Consider the following 16363-nt stretch of genomic DNA (forward strand, 5'->3'; position numbering starts at 1 on the left):
TGTAATTCTCATTTGCAGAAAGTAGGATTTGAGTGACTGGCTAATTATAGTAGGCATTGTGTAGATGTTAGGACGATGAGAAGCTTTTATTTTATAAGCTGCTGCAGCTATACAGTGCAGGATGCGGAGTTGAGGCTGATTGATGACTCTGGCATGACGACGGACGGCGATGAGTCTTTTGCCGATGCCTTTTTTGGTCGTTTTGTTTGGTCGAGTCTAGACCGAGATACATGCACGTTTGTCTTTTGTACTGTATGAAACATTCTATTAACTATGAGTTGCATCTTTTTACGATAATACAAATAGGCATAATAACGAAGAGTTAATATACATGAAGCCGTCAAGTGGTGCTCCTTGTTGAATCCATCTCACCTTATAAGATTCAATGCAACAAATGTCCGCTTTGGGCCATCCCATTGTTTTAGGCAGACCCCCCCCCCTTCTAGGCCTAAGGCCCACTCAAAGTATCACTAAAAACCTGAGACAGGCGTGACGCAACGGGCCTGTGCAGCTCCATCGAACAAAGAATGCCGAACCGAGCCTTTTGGCCGCGATTTTTATTTTTGACTTTTGCAACATTTCTTAAAATCTATTGATACTTCTTATTTGATATACAAAGAACGACATATACTTTTTTCTTTTTTTCTCTCATCTCTTCTCTTATACTTTCACCCTGCCTCTTTTGTTTTTTCTGTACCTCATAAATCCATGCATCCACCTACGTAGCCCCCCCCAACGTTTCCGACTCAGGTACCCGATTCAAACCTCTGCAGCGCCCACAGCAGTAACCGCCAGCTACTACAGAGCTCTTCTCTCCTCTCCTCTTCTTTTCTCCCTCTTCCTCCTCCTCCTATTTTTTCTCTCTCCTTCAACCACCTGACCTCTCTCTCCCGCCTCTTCCTCCTGGATCCACGTGCATGTCGCCACCGGAAGCACCCGCAAGCCCAGCGCTTCCCGGCCCTGGATCTGAGCCTAGAGGCGCGGATGCCTCCGAGGTGACATGCATCCAAGACCCCTCGGTGGGGTTGGAGCCTGTTGCTGAGCCCGACAAAATCAAGGACGAGAACACGGGCGAGAACAAGAATAGCTCGACAACTCCGGCTCAAACTCATGCTGCTGCTGAGTCTGACTCTGGCGCAGCCGACGCGAATACAAGCGCCGGTGCGAACGAGGATCACGGCGACGACGACAAGCAAGACGCTGAGACTCGAGCCATGACGACAGAACCAGACACAACGACACCTCCCGCCAACCCTCCCTTCGGCGATTCCCCCAAAGAAGCAGCCGCTGATATCCATCTCCATACAAGCACCCCTAGCGCACCCGGCGCAGACAACAACGAGCCTCCTCAGCACTCTCCAGACTCACCGCTGGACATGGCCAGCGACGGGGCCAGCAGCAGACCGACAAATGCGGAGCTCGAGCAGGGCTCTGTCTCTGTCTCTGTCTCCGACGCTGGCTCGGCATCAGGCACTGCCGAAGCCAAAGACAGCTCCAGTTCCAGCTCCAGAGCCAAAGAGAAAGCTCCTGCACACGAGATTCACTATACACACGAGACCATGGCCGAGCCTACAGACGACATCTCCTCCTCCGTCCTGACCATCAAGGCCACCGTTGCGAGCCCGTCTTCGCCGTCTTCTCCCATGCAGCCCGACTACCCAACCACGCAGCTTCTCGTGCCCGAGCATCCTAACTATGTCGACCCAACGCCGCCCACGCCCATGGCCTCCCGCCCTCCCTCCCGCGCCCTCTCCACAGCCCGAAGCGACGACGCATCTCCCACCAGATCCGGTCCCGAATCGGACGATAAGAGCGAGGATGACCAGGAAGGTTCACGGTCCGAGATTCAGAGCATCATGGAGCAGTTTAGCGAGTATGGAGGTGGTCCTGATGCCGATGAAGTCATGAGCCCGCGCCTGGAGATTGCTTCGCCCATGCTGGGATCTTCTCTGCAGCATCCGCCTCGAAAATCCAGCCTCGAGCCTCTGTCGCCCTCGCTTGCCAGCCAGCTTCAGGGACTCAACGCCCTACACATCTCGACGCCTGGTGACGACGACCATGGACCTCCTGTGCCCCCTAAAGATGGATCCATGGGTACACCTCCGAGACCCAAAGACGCACGACCTCTGCCCAACAATGTCGCATCCCCAGCATCTCCTACTATGTCCATGCACAGGCCGCCGCCTCCAGAGCCCGAACCCGAACCGTCCCTACCCTTCGACTTCCACAGATTTCTAGAACAGTTGCGGAACAAAAAGGCGGATCCTGTAGCGAGATATCTCAAGTCATTCCTCTTCGAGTTCGGGAAACGCCAGTGGATGGTTCACGAGCAGGTCAAGATCATTAGCGATTTCCTAGCCTTCATTGCCAACAAGATGTCGCTGTGTGAGGTATGGCGGGACGTCTCGGATGCAGAGTTTGATAATGCTAGGGAAGGCATGGAAAAGCTCGTCATGAATAGGCTCTACACACAAACCTTTTCACCAGCCATTCCGCCGCCCAAGCCAATACCTGGAGCAAAGCCTAGGAGGAGAGGAGGCGATCCGCCACTGGGTCCTGGTCGGAGAGGTCAGCACCAGGAGGACGTCGAGCGGGACGACATTGTGACGCAGAAAATCAACATTTACGGCTGGGTCAAAGAAGACCATCTAGATATACCACAAGTCGGGGAGAGCGGCAGGCGTTTTCTGAAACTAGCGCAACAAGGTGAGTGCCTTTACATACACATATGGCACACTCATCTATATACTAGATCTCATTGCTGACCATTCCATCAACCAGAACTCTTAAAGATCAAGTCATATAGAGCCCCCAGAGACAAGATTATTTGCGTCTTGAACTGCTGCAAAGTCATATTTGGTGAGTCTATCCTTTCCCATTCAGTCACGTCTCTTAACTGACGTCCCAAGGCCTTCTGAAACACAACAAGTCCGACTCGTCAGCCGACTCCTTCATGCCACTGCTCATCTACGTAGTGCTCCAGTCGAATCCCGAGCATCTGGTTTCCAATGTGCAGTATATTCTGCGATTCAGAAATCAGGAGAAGCTCGGTGGCGAGGCCGGCTACTACCTCTCCTCTCTTGTAAGTAAACTGTTAGCTTGAAGTCTCCCTCATCACCATGCAGATTCTTACCCCATGACAGATGGGCGCAGTCCAGTTCATCGAAAACATGGATCGAACCTCTCTCACCATCACCGATGACGAGTTTGAGAAAAACGTTGAAGCAGCCGTCTCCGCAATTGCAGAGAAGCACCAAGCAATGTCTCCAACAGGATCACGCCCACCGCAGCAGATATTCAACGAAAAATCCTCATATGCTGAGGCTCGTTCCTCTCTCGATGGCGCAAGCTCGTCCGCGCCACGTCGTTCAACAGACCAGAATGAAGTCGACCTCACCGCGCCAATCACTGGGCTCCTGCGGACTATTCAGAATCCCCTCACCACCATCGGCCGCATGTTTTCAGACGATGGTGCATCATCAGCACCTCGGCCACCCCCGCCGCCACCCATCGGCCGTCCCTTGGGGTTCCCCGATTCAGTTCCTCTGAGGACCAGCACAGACGACCAAAGAGACAGCGGTCGGCGCGATTCAAGATACGCTCTCCCCGCAGAGGAAGCAGCAGCTCGTCAAGCAAGCGCCGAGGTGGCCGAAGCACAACGCTTACACCGCGCTGAGCATGCCAACGTCGTAGAGACGCTGGCTGGCATGTTCCCAGATCTGGATAAGGACATAATTAGCGATGTGGTCTACCAGAAGGAGGGAAGGTATGTTTTCACCCCCTATTGCTCTCCCTTTCCATCTTTTACTATGCTAACCTGGTGTGCTCCTATGTGTAGAGTTGGTTTGGCAGTCGATGCGTGCCTTGCTTTATCCTCGTAGCATATATATATCCCGAGAAAGGCGAAAGACCTCTACACCTTTAATTAGATAGGTATGGGGCTTGGTTTTTGCACCATTGTACAACGGTATACATCGATTATGTGACATACTTTTATTTCTACCCTGTAATCTACCTTACCTTACCTTTACCTTCACCTTTATTTGCCGGTATATGCATCGTAGAGAGAGAAGCTAAGGAATTGTTTGCCATGATATCAACCATCATCCCCAATTTATAATCATTCATTCCATGTCTCCATAACACGAGCAACCTAAATTATTAAGGATGAAAAGCACAACATCTTACTGCATGATAATTCAAGAAAGATGAACAGTATATAATAATAATCTTGATAAAGAAAAGCAAATATATTCATCTCATTTAGTCCTCATGCATACAATGCCCCTCCCATCCCTCTATTCCTAACGATCCATTTTTCTATCTCACCACTCGCTGCCTAACACAGCCTTCTATACACAACATGGGGCTGCGCATACACGATAGCCCACACTTTCCGGGGAGGTGACACAAACGAAGGAGTAAAGCGAATGAATTATAAATACATAAAAGATGCTGCGGCTGATGTGACTCAAAAAACACAAAAAAAAAGTACGACCCCGTAACCCTCCCCATCCCCATGACCCTCGCCTCCGTCTCACAAGATAGTTGTAGATACCCTGCATAGGATGGTGAAAGTAGTCTAGTATCCAGAGTATTTCTGGTGGCCTACAAAGTCATAGGGGGATACTCCATCTCGTCCATCAGAGCTGTTGCCCCTGTAGTGCGCATGGCCATCATCAGAAGCGAAGCCTTGCGTGTAGTTGGGAGACGCGTCCCCGGGCTGTCGGGAGCCAGTCAGGTCGCGAGACATGGCGTTTGGCGAAGGTCCCGAAGACAGAGCCGGGTGGTATGTCGACTCTGGTATGCTAGGGGCGTAATACCGATCTCCAGCCTTCGAATACGGGGGAAGGTTCTCCTCGTGATCATGTTCGGAGGGGTAGGATGCCTCAAGATCTGCCTTTGATTTGATCATCATCGTGTTGCGAGCGTCAAGGGGGGTCAGATCATCCTGGTCTCCACGGAGTTTCTCTGCAAGCAGCTTGTTAGTCTGACAAAAAGGTACCACTCAAAGTAGGAAAAAATCAAAAGAGACAGAAGAGAAAACTTACCCAGCTCCTTTCTACGCTTGCGGTGAGGGTTCATCTTGATGGCCGCGTTGATAGCGTTCCATCCGACAAGGAGTGCAAGCGCAACTGTCAACGTGGACTGTATAGCAATCATGACGACGCCCATAACAGTCTGGGTCGTCTGCTGAACATTGAACTCCTCGACAAAGACAAAGACGCAAATGACGGATAGCACACGAACAATAGCAATGAAGATGTTGATGATGTTGCTGGAGCGACGCTCAAAAGGACGGGTGAACACCAAGAGTGCCAGCATAGCTAGCTCGACAACAAAGCTGACAGCGGTCTGAGCCATACCATTGCCATCGCCCGCCGCCACAACGCAGCCTTTGACAAATGTATAGAGAATGACGGGGATAAACAGCCACCAATAGGACTTTTTGTAGGCTTCGTAGAACATGGAGTACTTGAGCCAATTCTGCTTATCCTCATACAACTTGGCGGCGTCACCATGCTGGGACTTGAGCCTGTGCGCTGTCATCCAGATTTTGAAACCAAAGTACATGAGAACACCAGTGAAGATGCCAAGGGAGAGACCAGCAAGCAGCTTGGCCGCCCACGAGTCACCAAGCGTGAATTGAAACACGCAGTACAAAACCCAGATTCCGTAGAGGAGCAGGATAAGAGTCGTGATTGTTCGAGCAATGGATCTCCAGTAGTGCTTTCGGAACCCAGTAAGAGACTCTGGGAACTTGCCATATAGAGACCAGACTTCAAGAATGACTTTGATAAGCAGAATACCTGTGACAACCGAGGCAATGACGATAGCAACAATAAGAAGTGCCGTCATGAAGACATCCGACTTGGGAACGCTCACTGATTCGGCAAAGTTTTTGATGCCCGAGATTGTCTGGGTGAGTTGGCCCGAAATACCCTCTGTGCCATCGTCTCGACGAACGAGCCTTGAAAGGCTGAGCTCAGTCGAGTTGCCCGTGTCGTCATCTTGTTCGAGTTGCCTGGTAAGATTTCGTAGGTAGGCAACGCTGTCTTCAGTCAGATTGCCACCAGTCTTGGCTCGAAAGTCATCAATGGAGTTCAGCAGGCCATTCCACGGAATGAGACCAACGGAGAATGCAAAGTTCTTTGCGAAGCTGCGGTAGATGGGTGGGTAGTTGACCGAGAGCATACCGCTCATGGCCATGCCTTGGAACCAGCCAGCTACATCCGTAAAGCTGGGACCAGCGACCGCAACTCCCGCAGCACTGCTTCCAGACATGGCACCACCAACTGCAGACATGCCAGTGGCAACGAGGGAGACGCCAGCAATGCCCACGGCCACATATGAGACAGCAGGCACGTTCATAGTCTTGCCGTTGGTGACCTGAGCCTGAATACAAGCCACCACGCTGTTATCATCGAGGCTGTTGAGCTTCATAACTGCCTCTGCAGAAATGTCTGGAACACTGAAAGCGATTCCCGGGATCATTGACGCATATTGAGCTGGAACCTGCTGAGTTCCACGAGCAACGAATTTGCCATTGGGCAAAGGGCACAGTTGTTCCACCAAGGTCTTTGGGTCACAGGGGTTGAATGTGTTTGTGAATGCGCTGATGCCATAGGCTGTGACATCGAGAGTTGCCGTAACATTCTGGCTGTTCGTGCTAGTGCCCTCGATGTCGAATGTGATGGTCTGGGCGTTATTGTCGTAGGTCATGCTCAGTTCGCTAATCGTGATGGAAGGCAAGCTTCCACAGTCGACATAACCAGTCGTCGTTAGGATCTGGTCGCCCATGACTCCCGTCATCAACATTGCGCCCATGCATAACGCCTTCCGCGTCGTCGATTTTAATGCTGTCCGAGCCATGTTTCGTAATCTTTGTCCAATGGAATCAATAATGCGAATAGTTCCAGTTCAACTTTGAAATTCCACCACTATGATTCGCTTTATGAAATGCAGCCCTGTCGATGTAGTAATGTACCCAAATCCAGTATCGAGAGTTTCCAGCTAGATTCGTTTCGCCAATCGTCTCCGTTTATCGGTGTTCAATCTATATGGTAAAATCGGTTGTAGAAGTAAATTATAAGAGAAAAACTCCAAGGAATGGTCGAGTATTCCGGTATATAAGTAAAGGAAAGTTGCTGAAAGGAATGCCAGCTAATTCAATAAAATGAGTTGATCGAGAACAAAAGTCACGGCAACCTCACGGATATGCAGAAAAGAAAAAGCGCCCACAGGGCGAGATATCCAAAATGGTCAGGATCAACCCGACAAGAATCGAAGAAACAAGACAAGAAAACGAGCGGCCAATGCTGTTCACAGCGCTATAACTCAGGGCGCTTTCCAACAGTCACCAAACGTCTTCTTCACGGCGGGATATTCATCAAGGAATGGAGGCGATGTCTATAAAATCGCAATCGTAGAATCGGGAATTCGGTTTTCGTTCTGCAACGGCTTCGATATCAGATGAGATGGGGGTTGGCGCTATGTGAAACGGGTCTGCCCCAGGAGCGTCACCGGAAGCGGTTTGAAGGAGAGAAAAGACACGAAATAATGAATGACAAAATTCAAAAATCGAGCAGTGGCTGTTAAAGAAAGAGATCAAGCAAGAACACAAACAAAATTGAATTGACAAGACTAGAATTATGGAAGAAGAGAGAGAGAAAAGAGAGAGAAGGGGAAAACGAGGCCCAAGCTGCGATGTTGAAACATGCCGAAAGGGGACAGCACCTGCACCTGCACCTTCCTCGCAGCCAGGGTTCAATTTCCCCCACTGCCTGCCTGACACTGCTGGGTCTGCACTTAAGCGGTGCACCAGGGTGTATTTGTTACCGAGCGATACCTGCGGCCAAGCCCTGTCGCAGCACTGCCACCAGGTCACGGCCAAGTCACTGTTCCTGGAAACCTGCAAGGCCACTGGCAAGGACCCTGTCCATCCATTGTCTTAGGGGCAGATCCAGTGGAAGGGGGTCGAAGTTGGTACTTGCGCAGCGCCCTGATTGGCGCGCCATGGGCCGAGGCTGCTGAGGCTTTGCTGCAAGATGCGCTGAAACTGGGCGCTCAAACAGCCTGACACAACCATTGAAGTACTAAACGGCGATCTTGTAACAACAATCGCATATTGACAGCCTACTAATTGATTGATATCCAATTGGAATTCCTATCAATCTACACAACATATGCAAAGAGAAACCCCAAATCTCAAATCATACAATAAATTACCTCGTTATCAAAAACATCAAATCTCATGCAAGGACACATCAGACCAAAAAGACTCGCTTTGCACGGGGCACCCAGACTAGCCCATTTGCAAGATTTCAGGGATCAACCAGCGAAATTAACTCTTCCCAAGCAACGAGATTGAGCATCATTCGGCTCGCCCACTCTCTCGCACGCACCACTGAAATAAATAAAAACAAGCACATTTTAAAAATAAATAACAAAAAAAAAAAAAAAAAAAATGGAGCGTGAAATAGACGAGAGGCAGCCTATCGTGAGTTTTACTCCATCCTGCTGCCCGTCGTTCTTGATTGCGGAGTGCCGAGGCCAGCTGCCCTCGCTGATGGTGTCTGGTCTGGTCCCTTTGAGATAATCTTCAAGGGACGATCCCAAGGACCTTTTTTTTGTCTCATCATCACTTTTCATTAAAGATCTACAGCGAGTCATGCCAATCTGCTGAACACAAAACTTGGCTACCTACCTATTAGGTGCCTAATCCACCCAAAGCTCCTCAACTCTGCTATCGTACAATTAAAGGCATCCGACTGACTGTAACAATATTGGATTGGATGCCTCCATACCTCAGGTGCACTAACTAACAAGCCTCCATCCATCCCATACTTACTCGCTGCAAGCCTCGCGCCATGATCGACATCGCACAGGCCCTCTCCTCGCCTCGCTCACACAGCCCCAATGAGAGAGAGAAAACCATACTCGTACCAAACCTATTCATAGACACAAAAGAAAAGAAAAGAAAACACAGCCAATCGAGCCACTCCGAATACGGTCTTTCCATTCTTGCATTCTCTCTCTACGAGATCCAATCAGTAACAATCCATTCCTCGTACAGCTACCTAATTCTTCTCCCCTGATGAGGGCACTAATACGAGCTCTCATCAACCCCAGACTCCTACTTTTACAGCCCAGTCTCCACCATCGTTGCACCCTTCCTCAGGTACCGGAACGGAATTGTATGGAAGTACATGTGCGTATCCTCGTATATCGTACATAATCGCCAATGCATGTCTCATCTAGCATATTATCCGCCGGCTGCGCGGCTAGATTGTGCTGAGCCAGATGCATTCGGCCTAGGCATTTTCCTCACTTAGTAGCATCGAAGACAGAGAATATCAGGCGCGGATATGTATTCGTAGTATTTCAATTCAGCTGATGCCGTTATCAAAAAGTCTATGCGACATAACTCGTACGGTTATTCCCCCTTAGCCGCGACATGCGCCCGCAACTCTCATCCCACAGCCATTGCCATGCATACGGTAGTACCTAGGCAATTCAGGAAACGGAAATAAAAGAGAAGAAAGAAACATAAAAGAGATGCTCCGTTTTATACATTGGTCTCTAATATAGCCCAACTTGCATCCGAAAATAAAAGAATCGAAAAGAGCAAAACAAAGAAAGGCTAGAATAGCAACTAAACGCAGGGGAATCATGTTCATATACTACTGCCCGTTACTGGACCTTCCAGAATAACAAATTGTCGCCAGAATCCATCCCCGGATGATGTCCAACTCTAAAAAAGGCCCCCCATAAATTCAGTATCCAAGAGAATTGAAAGGAAAAAGAACATTTCAGAAAGCGAAAAAGAAAGAAAAAGAAGGAAAGAAGAGAAGAAGAGAAAACCCCCGTGGCAATGCGCAACTCAACGCTTCAATAATATCCAGAGGCTTGTCTATCATCCCAGCTCTTGGTATCTAGATGAATGGCGCCCTGGTGAGGAGAGTGTGAATAAGTCGATAATGTTTCATGCCCGCTAAACGGGCTGCCGTGCACGCTTGAAGGGTCCATCATGTTGTCGTATGCCATCTGCGCGCCCATAGGGGGCACAGCGTTTACCGGGACGGGCACGTTTTGCAGACCCAGCGCATTCAGGGGTGGGAATGGCTCCACCTCATTTGCCATTGTCATGGCGGTATACGGGTTCGACCCCTGCACATACGGAGCCGAAGTGACGGGCAGGTCCTGAACCCGCCGGCCGGGGTCGTAGGCGAGCGGGCTGGGGGCCATTGACTGGGTCGAGTGCAGGCTTTGGCCTATGCTTTCGAATTGAGGAGGAGAATAGAAGGGTTGATACGGTTGTCCCGGGGGCATCAAGGGATAAAACTGGTTAGGAGCCTGTGCATACTGCATTGCCTGCTGAGGAGCCATTGGCGGCGCTGGCGAAAGCTGATGTTGCTGCTGGCCATTTTCTGGATACCGAATGGCTGCAGGTGATTTTTGCTCTGACATGAGTGGAATGTCATGCCGTGGAGGGGGGTCCTGGACTGGGCTGATGATGGTATCCGCCGCCAGTTCCTTTGCCTTGGCCGCCACCAAGCGCAGCACAGGAAGCGAGATTTGCTCCATATGCTTGGCCAGGTGGACAGTCAACTTCTTCCACGTCGGAAAGACCTTGCCGCAGAACCTGCACGCTTCTTCGTGTGGTTGCTTGCTCGTTTCCACGTGACACTGCTCAACTTTGTGCCATGTCGGATCAATTGCGCCGGCCTTCTTCATGGCCGCCTTGGTCTTCACCTTGGGCTCCTGGAACTTGTGCTCACGGACAAGGTGCTGCAGGAAATTGTCGCGGCGGTAGCATGTGTGCCGGCAGTCCTCGACATCGCACGTCCACCACTCCAAGTGACGATGGCCCTCATTTTCATGACGGACCCAGTCGGCCTTGCGCTTGAAGATCTTGGGATCCCGGCACTTGTCCCACGTGCACGTAAAGGGCTGCACGTCTTCATGCACGTGCTTGGTCCAGTCGGACGGCTTAAGGAACTTCTTCTTCTGATAGCATAACTGACATTCGAACTCGGCCGGCAGGTGCTGCGTAGGCGGCATGGGAATGTCGGTGGGGAAGCTTTCCTGGTTAATGGCACCCTCAGTCGGTGTGACATCGTCGTCGTCGTCGTAATGAGCCGACAAGGTGTCCAGTCCCTTGGTGCCATTGCTGTCTCCCTTTCCGGTCAGTACATTGGCTGAGCCGCCAAGTGCTAAGCAGAGAGAGCCGCAAGGGCAGTTGGCACCGAGGCCAAGATGCTTGACCTTATTGTTGAGCAGCTGCTTGTATCTGATAATTTGCTGGTGAGCAATGCGATCTACGAGGTAGCCATGAGTTGGTGGTAGTCCCGGGTTCAAAGTCTGGATGTGCTGTTGGAAGCCGGCAAAGTTGGGCGCAATATCGTCAATGATGTTGGGGTTCATCTTCATGTCGTTGTCTTCGTAGAAATCGTCGTCGTCGTCGTCATCCTCGTCTGGATCGACGGGAGCCTGTCTGAGAACCGCCACAGGTGGTCCGCCCGACTTCCTCCACATGTCGGCGAGGCTAGAGTGCGCACCACCGGCGTTGTCATTGTTGTTGGCAGAGGAGGATGGCGATGGCTTGGGCAAGTCTGATTTGCTTCGCGGCCGCCTCAATGAATTCCTGACACTGAGGCCGGACAGAGGACCTTTGGAGGAGGGCGCAGTCGGAATCGTGCTGATAGACCCAGCGCGCGAGTGCGTGGTACCAATGGAGGCAAAGTTCTGGCCCATTGAGACTAAGGCGGTGTTAATACTGGGAGTCTGGTGCTTCTTGCCCCAGCTGGACGTGCGTGTCATGGGAGATAGATGCGGCATGCTATCGCGCTTATTCTGGGTTGGCGAAGGCTCAGGCTGCTCCTCCACAGCCTCGCCTTGTCCACCGCGAGAGCGCTTTCGCATGTGAGAGCCGCTAGGGCGCCGGACGAGGCCGCGAAGGTCTTTCAAGAGACTGCCGGATCTGTTGCTTTTATCGCCACCTCGACTAAGGGAGAGCTTCTTCAAGAAGTTACCACTAGTGATGCCCTCAATATCGAGGTCGACGACGCTGGGCAAGCTGCGTCGGCGTGTGCCCCAGGTTGCGGCTCGGGAGATGATGGAATCATTGTCACGGCACATCCTCTCAAAGCGGTCAATGGCAGCTTGTGAGCTCTGGGGTTGATGGCGGCTCTGGCCACCACTTCTGATGGAGTGTAGAATGGGAGCATCAGCCCATCCGCGATTGGCATAGATGATATCATAGTCTTCGTCCGACATCTGTCCAGCCCCATTGGGGGAATAATAGGTTTGCCCGGGAATGTATTTGTTCTCAGTCTGGTCACCAAGAGGTATGCCATCGTTGCTGTTACGGTTCTCTTCTTCTGTGGCGCTGATATCTGCGGACTTGTCTGGGAGGCTAGTCTCATCGAGGTTGCCAGTAAGCCATTTGCCGACTTCCTGGTTCTTCTCTTCAATCTCACGGCGATTGATAATCTCATTGATGCTCGCAATCTCCTCTCCAGGCCGCCTCTTTGGGTCCAAGCCAGCGAGGCCGGTGGCAGGGTCACGCCGCCATTGGCCCATGGAATCTCTAGTAGCAGTGGCAGCCATAGCAGCTTGGCTTTGCCCTTGGTTTACAGACGATGTGATCAAGTCTCCTGCGGATTCGAGACCGCCACGCACCGTGGAGGGGCTATCTTCAAAAGAACGCTCAACAGTGTGGACAGGTCCGTTGTTGTCCTTGTCCCAGACTGAGATGGTGACACGAGGACTCTGACACCGCATATCGACAGGAGCGGGGGCCAGGCCGTCCTCGCTGGATCGTCCACTGTCTGTCTGGCTTGGGGTCAACTGAGGCGGCGGGATGACGAGGGGGTTGGGTTTGAAGGCTTTCTGGAGCTCCTGCGGTGAGATGGAGCTTGGTAGCTGATGCTGATCGGGTCGCGTGAGTGTCGTTCTCTCTTCACTTCGCGGCGACAGTGTGTGGACAGAGGCAGTTTGGTCCGGTGTTAGAGGATAAGAGTCGTCGTTGGCATTGTGTTCCTGCTGAGGCTCAACTGGTGGGGTGTTGTTGAGTGAGAGGTCCCATACGCTCTGGTCGTCGAGGAAAGACGGCGTGCCGACGTCGGGATTGGTAAAGTTGGCACCGAAAAAAGGGTCGTCGTCAAAGTCACTGAAGTCGCTGGACTGGTAGATGCTCAAGGTTGAGGTGGACCCGGCAGGCGTTTCTGAAGGGTTCGCGGGCGAGAGAGAGTCGCTGTTGACGCGGGATAGGAAAGGCGACAGCAGGTTGGAGTCGATGGATGAGCGCTGCTGTTGTTGATGCTGCTGCTGGTACTGTCGCTGCTGGCCGGCAGCGGGATTGCGGGGTTCAGGGTCGAAGGAGAAGTCGTTGTCGAGGGCCAGAGGGTTGTCGGTGTCGAGAGGCACGGAGAAGCCTTGGGCGGTGGCCGATGCGGAAGACATGATTGTTCCCAGCTGGGGCCAGGCGAAAGGGGATGCCCGAGGATAAGTAGTCGGTATATGAGATGTACGGGGAGATGAGAGGGACTGGAGGATAGGAGCGGTGGCTTCCGGGAAGAGGTCCCAAGCAGTCGACAGGACAGGCAGCCGGGGCCCAAAACTGAACTGGTGCGCTCTGGAGATGCGCAGCGTCACGTCACTGGCCAGGGATCATGACCATGTTCCTGAGCGGACGGGAGAGCAACGGGGCGGCGTGGGTTGAGGTGAAAGCTTAGGCAGGACTCGAGCTCGGGAGGCGCAGTCGGCGAGAGAGAGGCTTGCGGCGTCTTGCTAGGAACTGGGCTACAAAGTTAGGATGACAAAAACGGTGGTGTCGGACGAGAGAAAAAAGGGCAGCGGGCGGCCAGAGAGCTGATGATGGGATGGAACGTGGGACATGGGCGGCCAGTTTGTGTGGGGTGCGGCTGGCGGATCTAAAGCGCTTACCACCTTGATTAGGCTGGACGGCACCCCCTGCTAAGCGACCCTGCCCGTTTCTGATGCTCTGATGCCACTGCTTTTGTGTCCGCGATACGTGTATTTCCTGTCGAGTACGACGTGCCAAGGTCCAGCTGCTTAGGCCGGGAGCGTCATGGAGGTGCTGCCAGGTGCTACCTGGTGCTGGGCTCTTGGGCTTCAAGCTGGTTCCCAGGGCCCCAATCAGAGAGGCCGGCGGTCGAGATATGGGGGGGGTGGATTTGGTGATGGTGATGGATAGTTTTGGTGGTGGTGTGGTGGGGGGCGAATTGCGGGAGGAGGCGTGCTAAGTTTGGCACAAGGGCTTTTGGTGGCGGCGAGATCTGAATCAATTGTTGCTGGACTGTATCTTTTATTTTGTACGTAGTAGCATGTGAGAGAAAGAGTGAAGAAGAGAGAGGATGACGATGCTGATGCTGATTGTATTGGTGAAGATCTGATGTGAAGGAGACAGAGAGTTACAGACAATCAAGGCCTCCAATACTTGCTTGGGTTTTGGTGGGCAGAAAAGTGAGGGAGGGGGTTCGGAGCTGAACATTGATCAATGCTCTGGTGCCACTGCTACAGTACCATTTAGTGAGCGGTAGGTGGCATTAGGTCCAAAGTTGGTACGCAGTGACGGCATCACAGCAACCCTAATCCTAATCCCAGGTAGCTTCAAATTGAGTCCAACCAAAGCATAGATCTCAGTCCATTGTATCAGCTATGAGTTTTCGTTTGCTTTGCTTGTAGAAATCACATCATGGATTGCAAACAATACTGTACAAGCACAATATCGGCATTCTACTAGGCCGAGTAACTTGTACGTACCCGGGGCTCAAAGAGGCGCGCGGTTGCAAGAGACTCTAGCGATAACCAACCTCTCCAGGTTAGACCTTATCCAGCCTAGAGCTCAGGACATGCTAGTTCTACTCCTCACCTCCACAACAAACAACCTCGGAGACTCAACAACAACAACCACAACCCGAGAGAAAAATACACAACCCGAGAAGAAAAAAAAAAGAAAAATACAGGTACAGAGCTAGGCAAGTGGCTACCGCGCTAATGCCCTCGTCTCTCATCAACGGTCTGGCTGCTGTCAAACTCACCATCTCGTCTCCATAGCCTCCACCACGCGAAAAAGCCTAACTGGACAGCATCAACACTAGCGGCCAGCGTTTCACACACAAGGAGCATGTCGAGTGGGGCTGCCCTGCGAGAATATGCCCAGCTCTGGGGTCGAAAAGCCTTGCGGACGGACAGCTAAGCATGGTAGCGCGGTACCGGCCGTCTGCCCGTCGACGTCACCCTGGGCCAGGTACCCGGGCATCAAGAGCCGCCTGACCCCTGGCAGCCAACGGTGGGCACGAGGCTTGCGGCCTCTAATTCCGTGGCTCCCCAAACGGGCCATGGCGCGCTCTGGGGCCCTGTGAGGCTATCTAGCACAAGGGCCAAAGTCAGGTGGTGCCAGCCCCCGAGGCGTTCTTGTAGCCAGCAACACCGCCTCATGAGCTCAGGGCTGGTCACCACTCTATCTCGTTTGCTTCTGCTTCTGGGAGATCGAAGGCGACGCTGGAAGGGCAGGGCAACAAGGCAGCAGCAGGCAGGATGCGAACCGCAGCACGTCACGATAGACTGAGACATCCAGATGACATCAGGGAATCTGTCCAACGGTCCCCCTAGGGAGTGGCACAGCAGTCCACAGCATGGTCTGGGATGATGCAGGAAATGTACAAAGTGCTCCGTTACTCCATACCACACACGGAAAGGGGCGTATGTGTAGATATCTATGACCTTGCCTCACACCTTAGATTCGGCCGGCAGGATCAGGACCTTGGCTCTTTTTGGCCACGGCAGCCGGGCTCGATCGTCCAAACAAGAGGTATTGGTAAGACGAAGCTTGTTCTATAAGCGTCTCAAACCATGTAGACTTTCGGGCTTCTGGACGAATGCAACCCCTTGTGCATACAGCAGGATCAAGCAGCAACAGACATATTATTGAGCTTGGTTGCTTACATGGCGCTAGCCACGGAGCAGATACTGGATATATTCCCATTATTCTCACCAGGTGGCAGTCTTTGTGCCTGTCTGAGCGGCAAACGGTTAATTTCCCGGCTGGCTCGGCTCTCGTCAGAATCCTATTGCCGTTGTTGCTGTTGCTGTTGCTACTACTGGTCATCTTGCTCGGTGCAGGTAGCACGAATACCTCGGCTTTATCCTCGTACGAGAGCTAGATACAGGGACTCGTCCGTGCCCTTGGCGGAGATTGAGCAGAATCTCGGGCCACGGATTTCGCAGTCGGAGTCTTGGCACGGGCTTTTCCCTTTTCTATCAAGGCACAGATAACTTGTTTGATGCAATATTCAACGGCATTCCGATTATCTGCAATATAACGCCAATTACG

General features: G+C 52.1%; 5 protein-coding genes across 5 annotated transcripts; 1 reads left to right on the plus strand and 4 right to left on the minus strand.

Moving 5' to 3' along the window:
* Window positions 1–1721: 1721 nt before the first annotated feature.
* On the plus strand, window positions 1722–3881 carry M431DRAFT_86768 (hypothetical protein; the record flags this gene model as incomplete). Its single annotated transcript, XM_024923714.1, has 5 exons — window positions 1722–2706; window positions 2782–2859; window positions 2910–3082; window positions 3144–3766; window positions 3839–3881. The coding sequence occupies 5 exons, from the start codon at window positions 1722–1724 to the stop codon at window positions 3879–3881; spliced, it is 1902 nt and encodes a 633-aa protein (XP_024773748.1).
* Window positions 3882–4582: 701 nt separating this feature from the next.
* M431DRAFT_482906 (hypothetical protein) lies at window positions 4583–6873 on the minus strand (the record flags this gene model as incomplete). The annotated part of the gene is made up of 2 exons (XM_024916078.1): window positions 4583–4971; window positions 5052–6873. 2 exons carry the CDS (start codon window positions 6871–6873, stop codon window positions 4583–4585), a joined length of 2211 nt encoding a protein of 736 aa, XP_024773749.1.
* A 2468-nt stretch (window positions 6874–9341) lies between these two features.
* Window positions 9342–9785, minus strand: M431DRAFT_449553 (hypothetical protein). The gene has a single exon (XM_024915250.1). It carries the CDS (start codon window positions 9678–9680, stop codon window positions 9447–9449), a length of 234 nt encoding a protein of 77 aa, XP_024773750.1. The 5' UTR covers window positions 9681–9785; the 3' UTR covers window positions 9342–9446.
* A 106-nt stretch (window positions 9786–9891) lies between these two features.
* Window positions 9892–13467, minus strand: M431DRAFT_87084 (hypothetical protein; the record flags this gene model as incomplete). Its single annotated transcript, XM_024923760.1, has 1 exon — window positions 9892–13467. One exon carries the CDS (start codon window positions 13465–13467, stop codon window positions 9892–9894), a length of 3576 nt encoding a protein of 1191 aa, XP_024773751.1.
* Window positions 13468–15186: 1719 nt separating this feature from the next.
* Window positions 15187–15685, minus strand: M431DRAFT_449569 (hypothetical protein). Its single transcript, XM_024915251.1, has one exon. The coding sequence runs from the start codon at window positions 15601–15603 to the stop codon at window positions 15289–15291; it is 315 nt and encodes a 104-aa protein (XP_024773752.1). The 5' UTR covers window positions 15604–15685; the 3' UTR covers window positions 15187–15288.
* Window positions 15686–16363: the final 678 nt, after the last annotated feature.

Source organism: Trichoderma harzianum, assembly GCF_003025095.1.
Source record: "Trichoderma harzianum CBS 226.95 unplaced genomic scaffold M431scaffold_7, whole genome shotgun sequence".
Lineage (NCBI taxonomy): Eukaryota > Fungi > Ascomycota > Sordariomycetes > Hypocreales > Hypocreaceae > Trichoderma > Trichoderma harzianum.

Excerpts from the sequence above, each read along its gene's own strand:
- M431DRAFT_449553 (XM_024915250.1), bottom strand. The coding sequence starts at position 9,680 with ATGAACATGATTCCCCTGCGTTTAGTTGCTATTCTAGCCTTTCTTTGT.
- M431DRAFT_449569 (XM_024915251.1), bottom strand. The coding sequence starts at position 15,603 with ATGTCTCAGTCTATCGTGACGTGCTGCGGTTCGCATCCTGCCTGCTGC.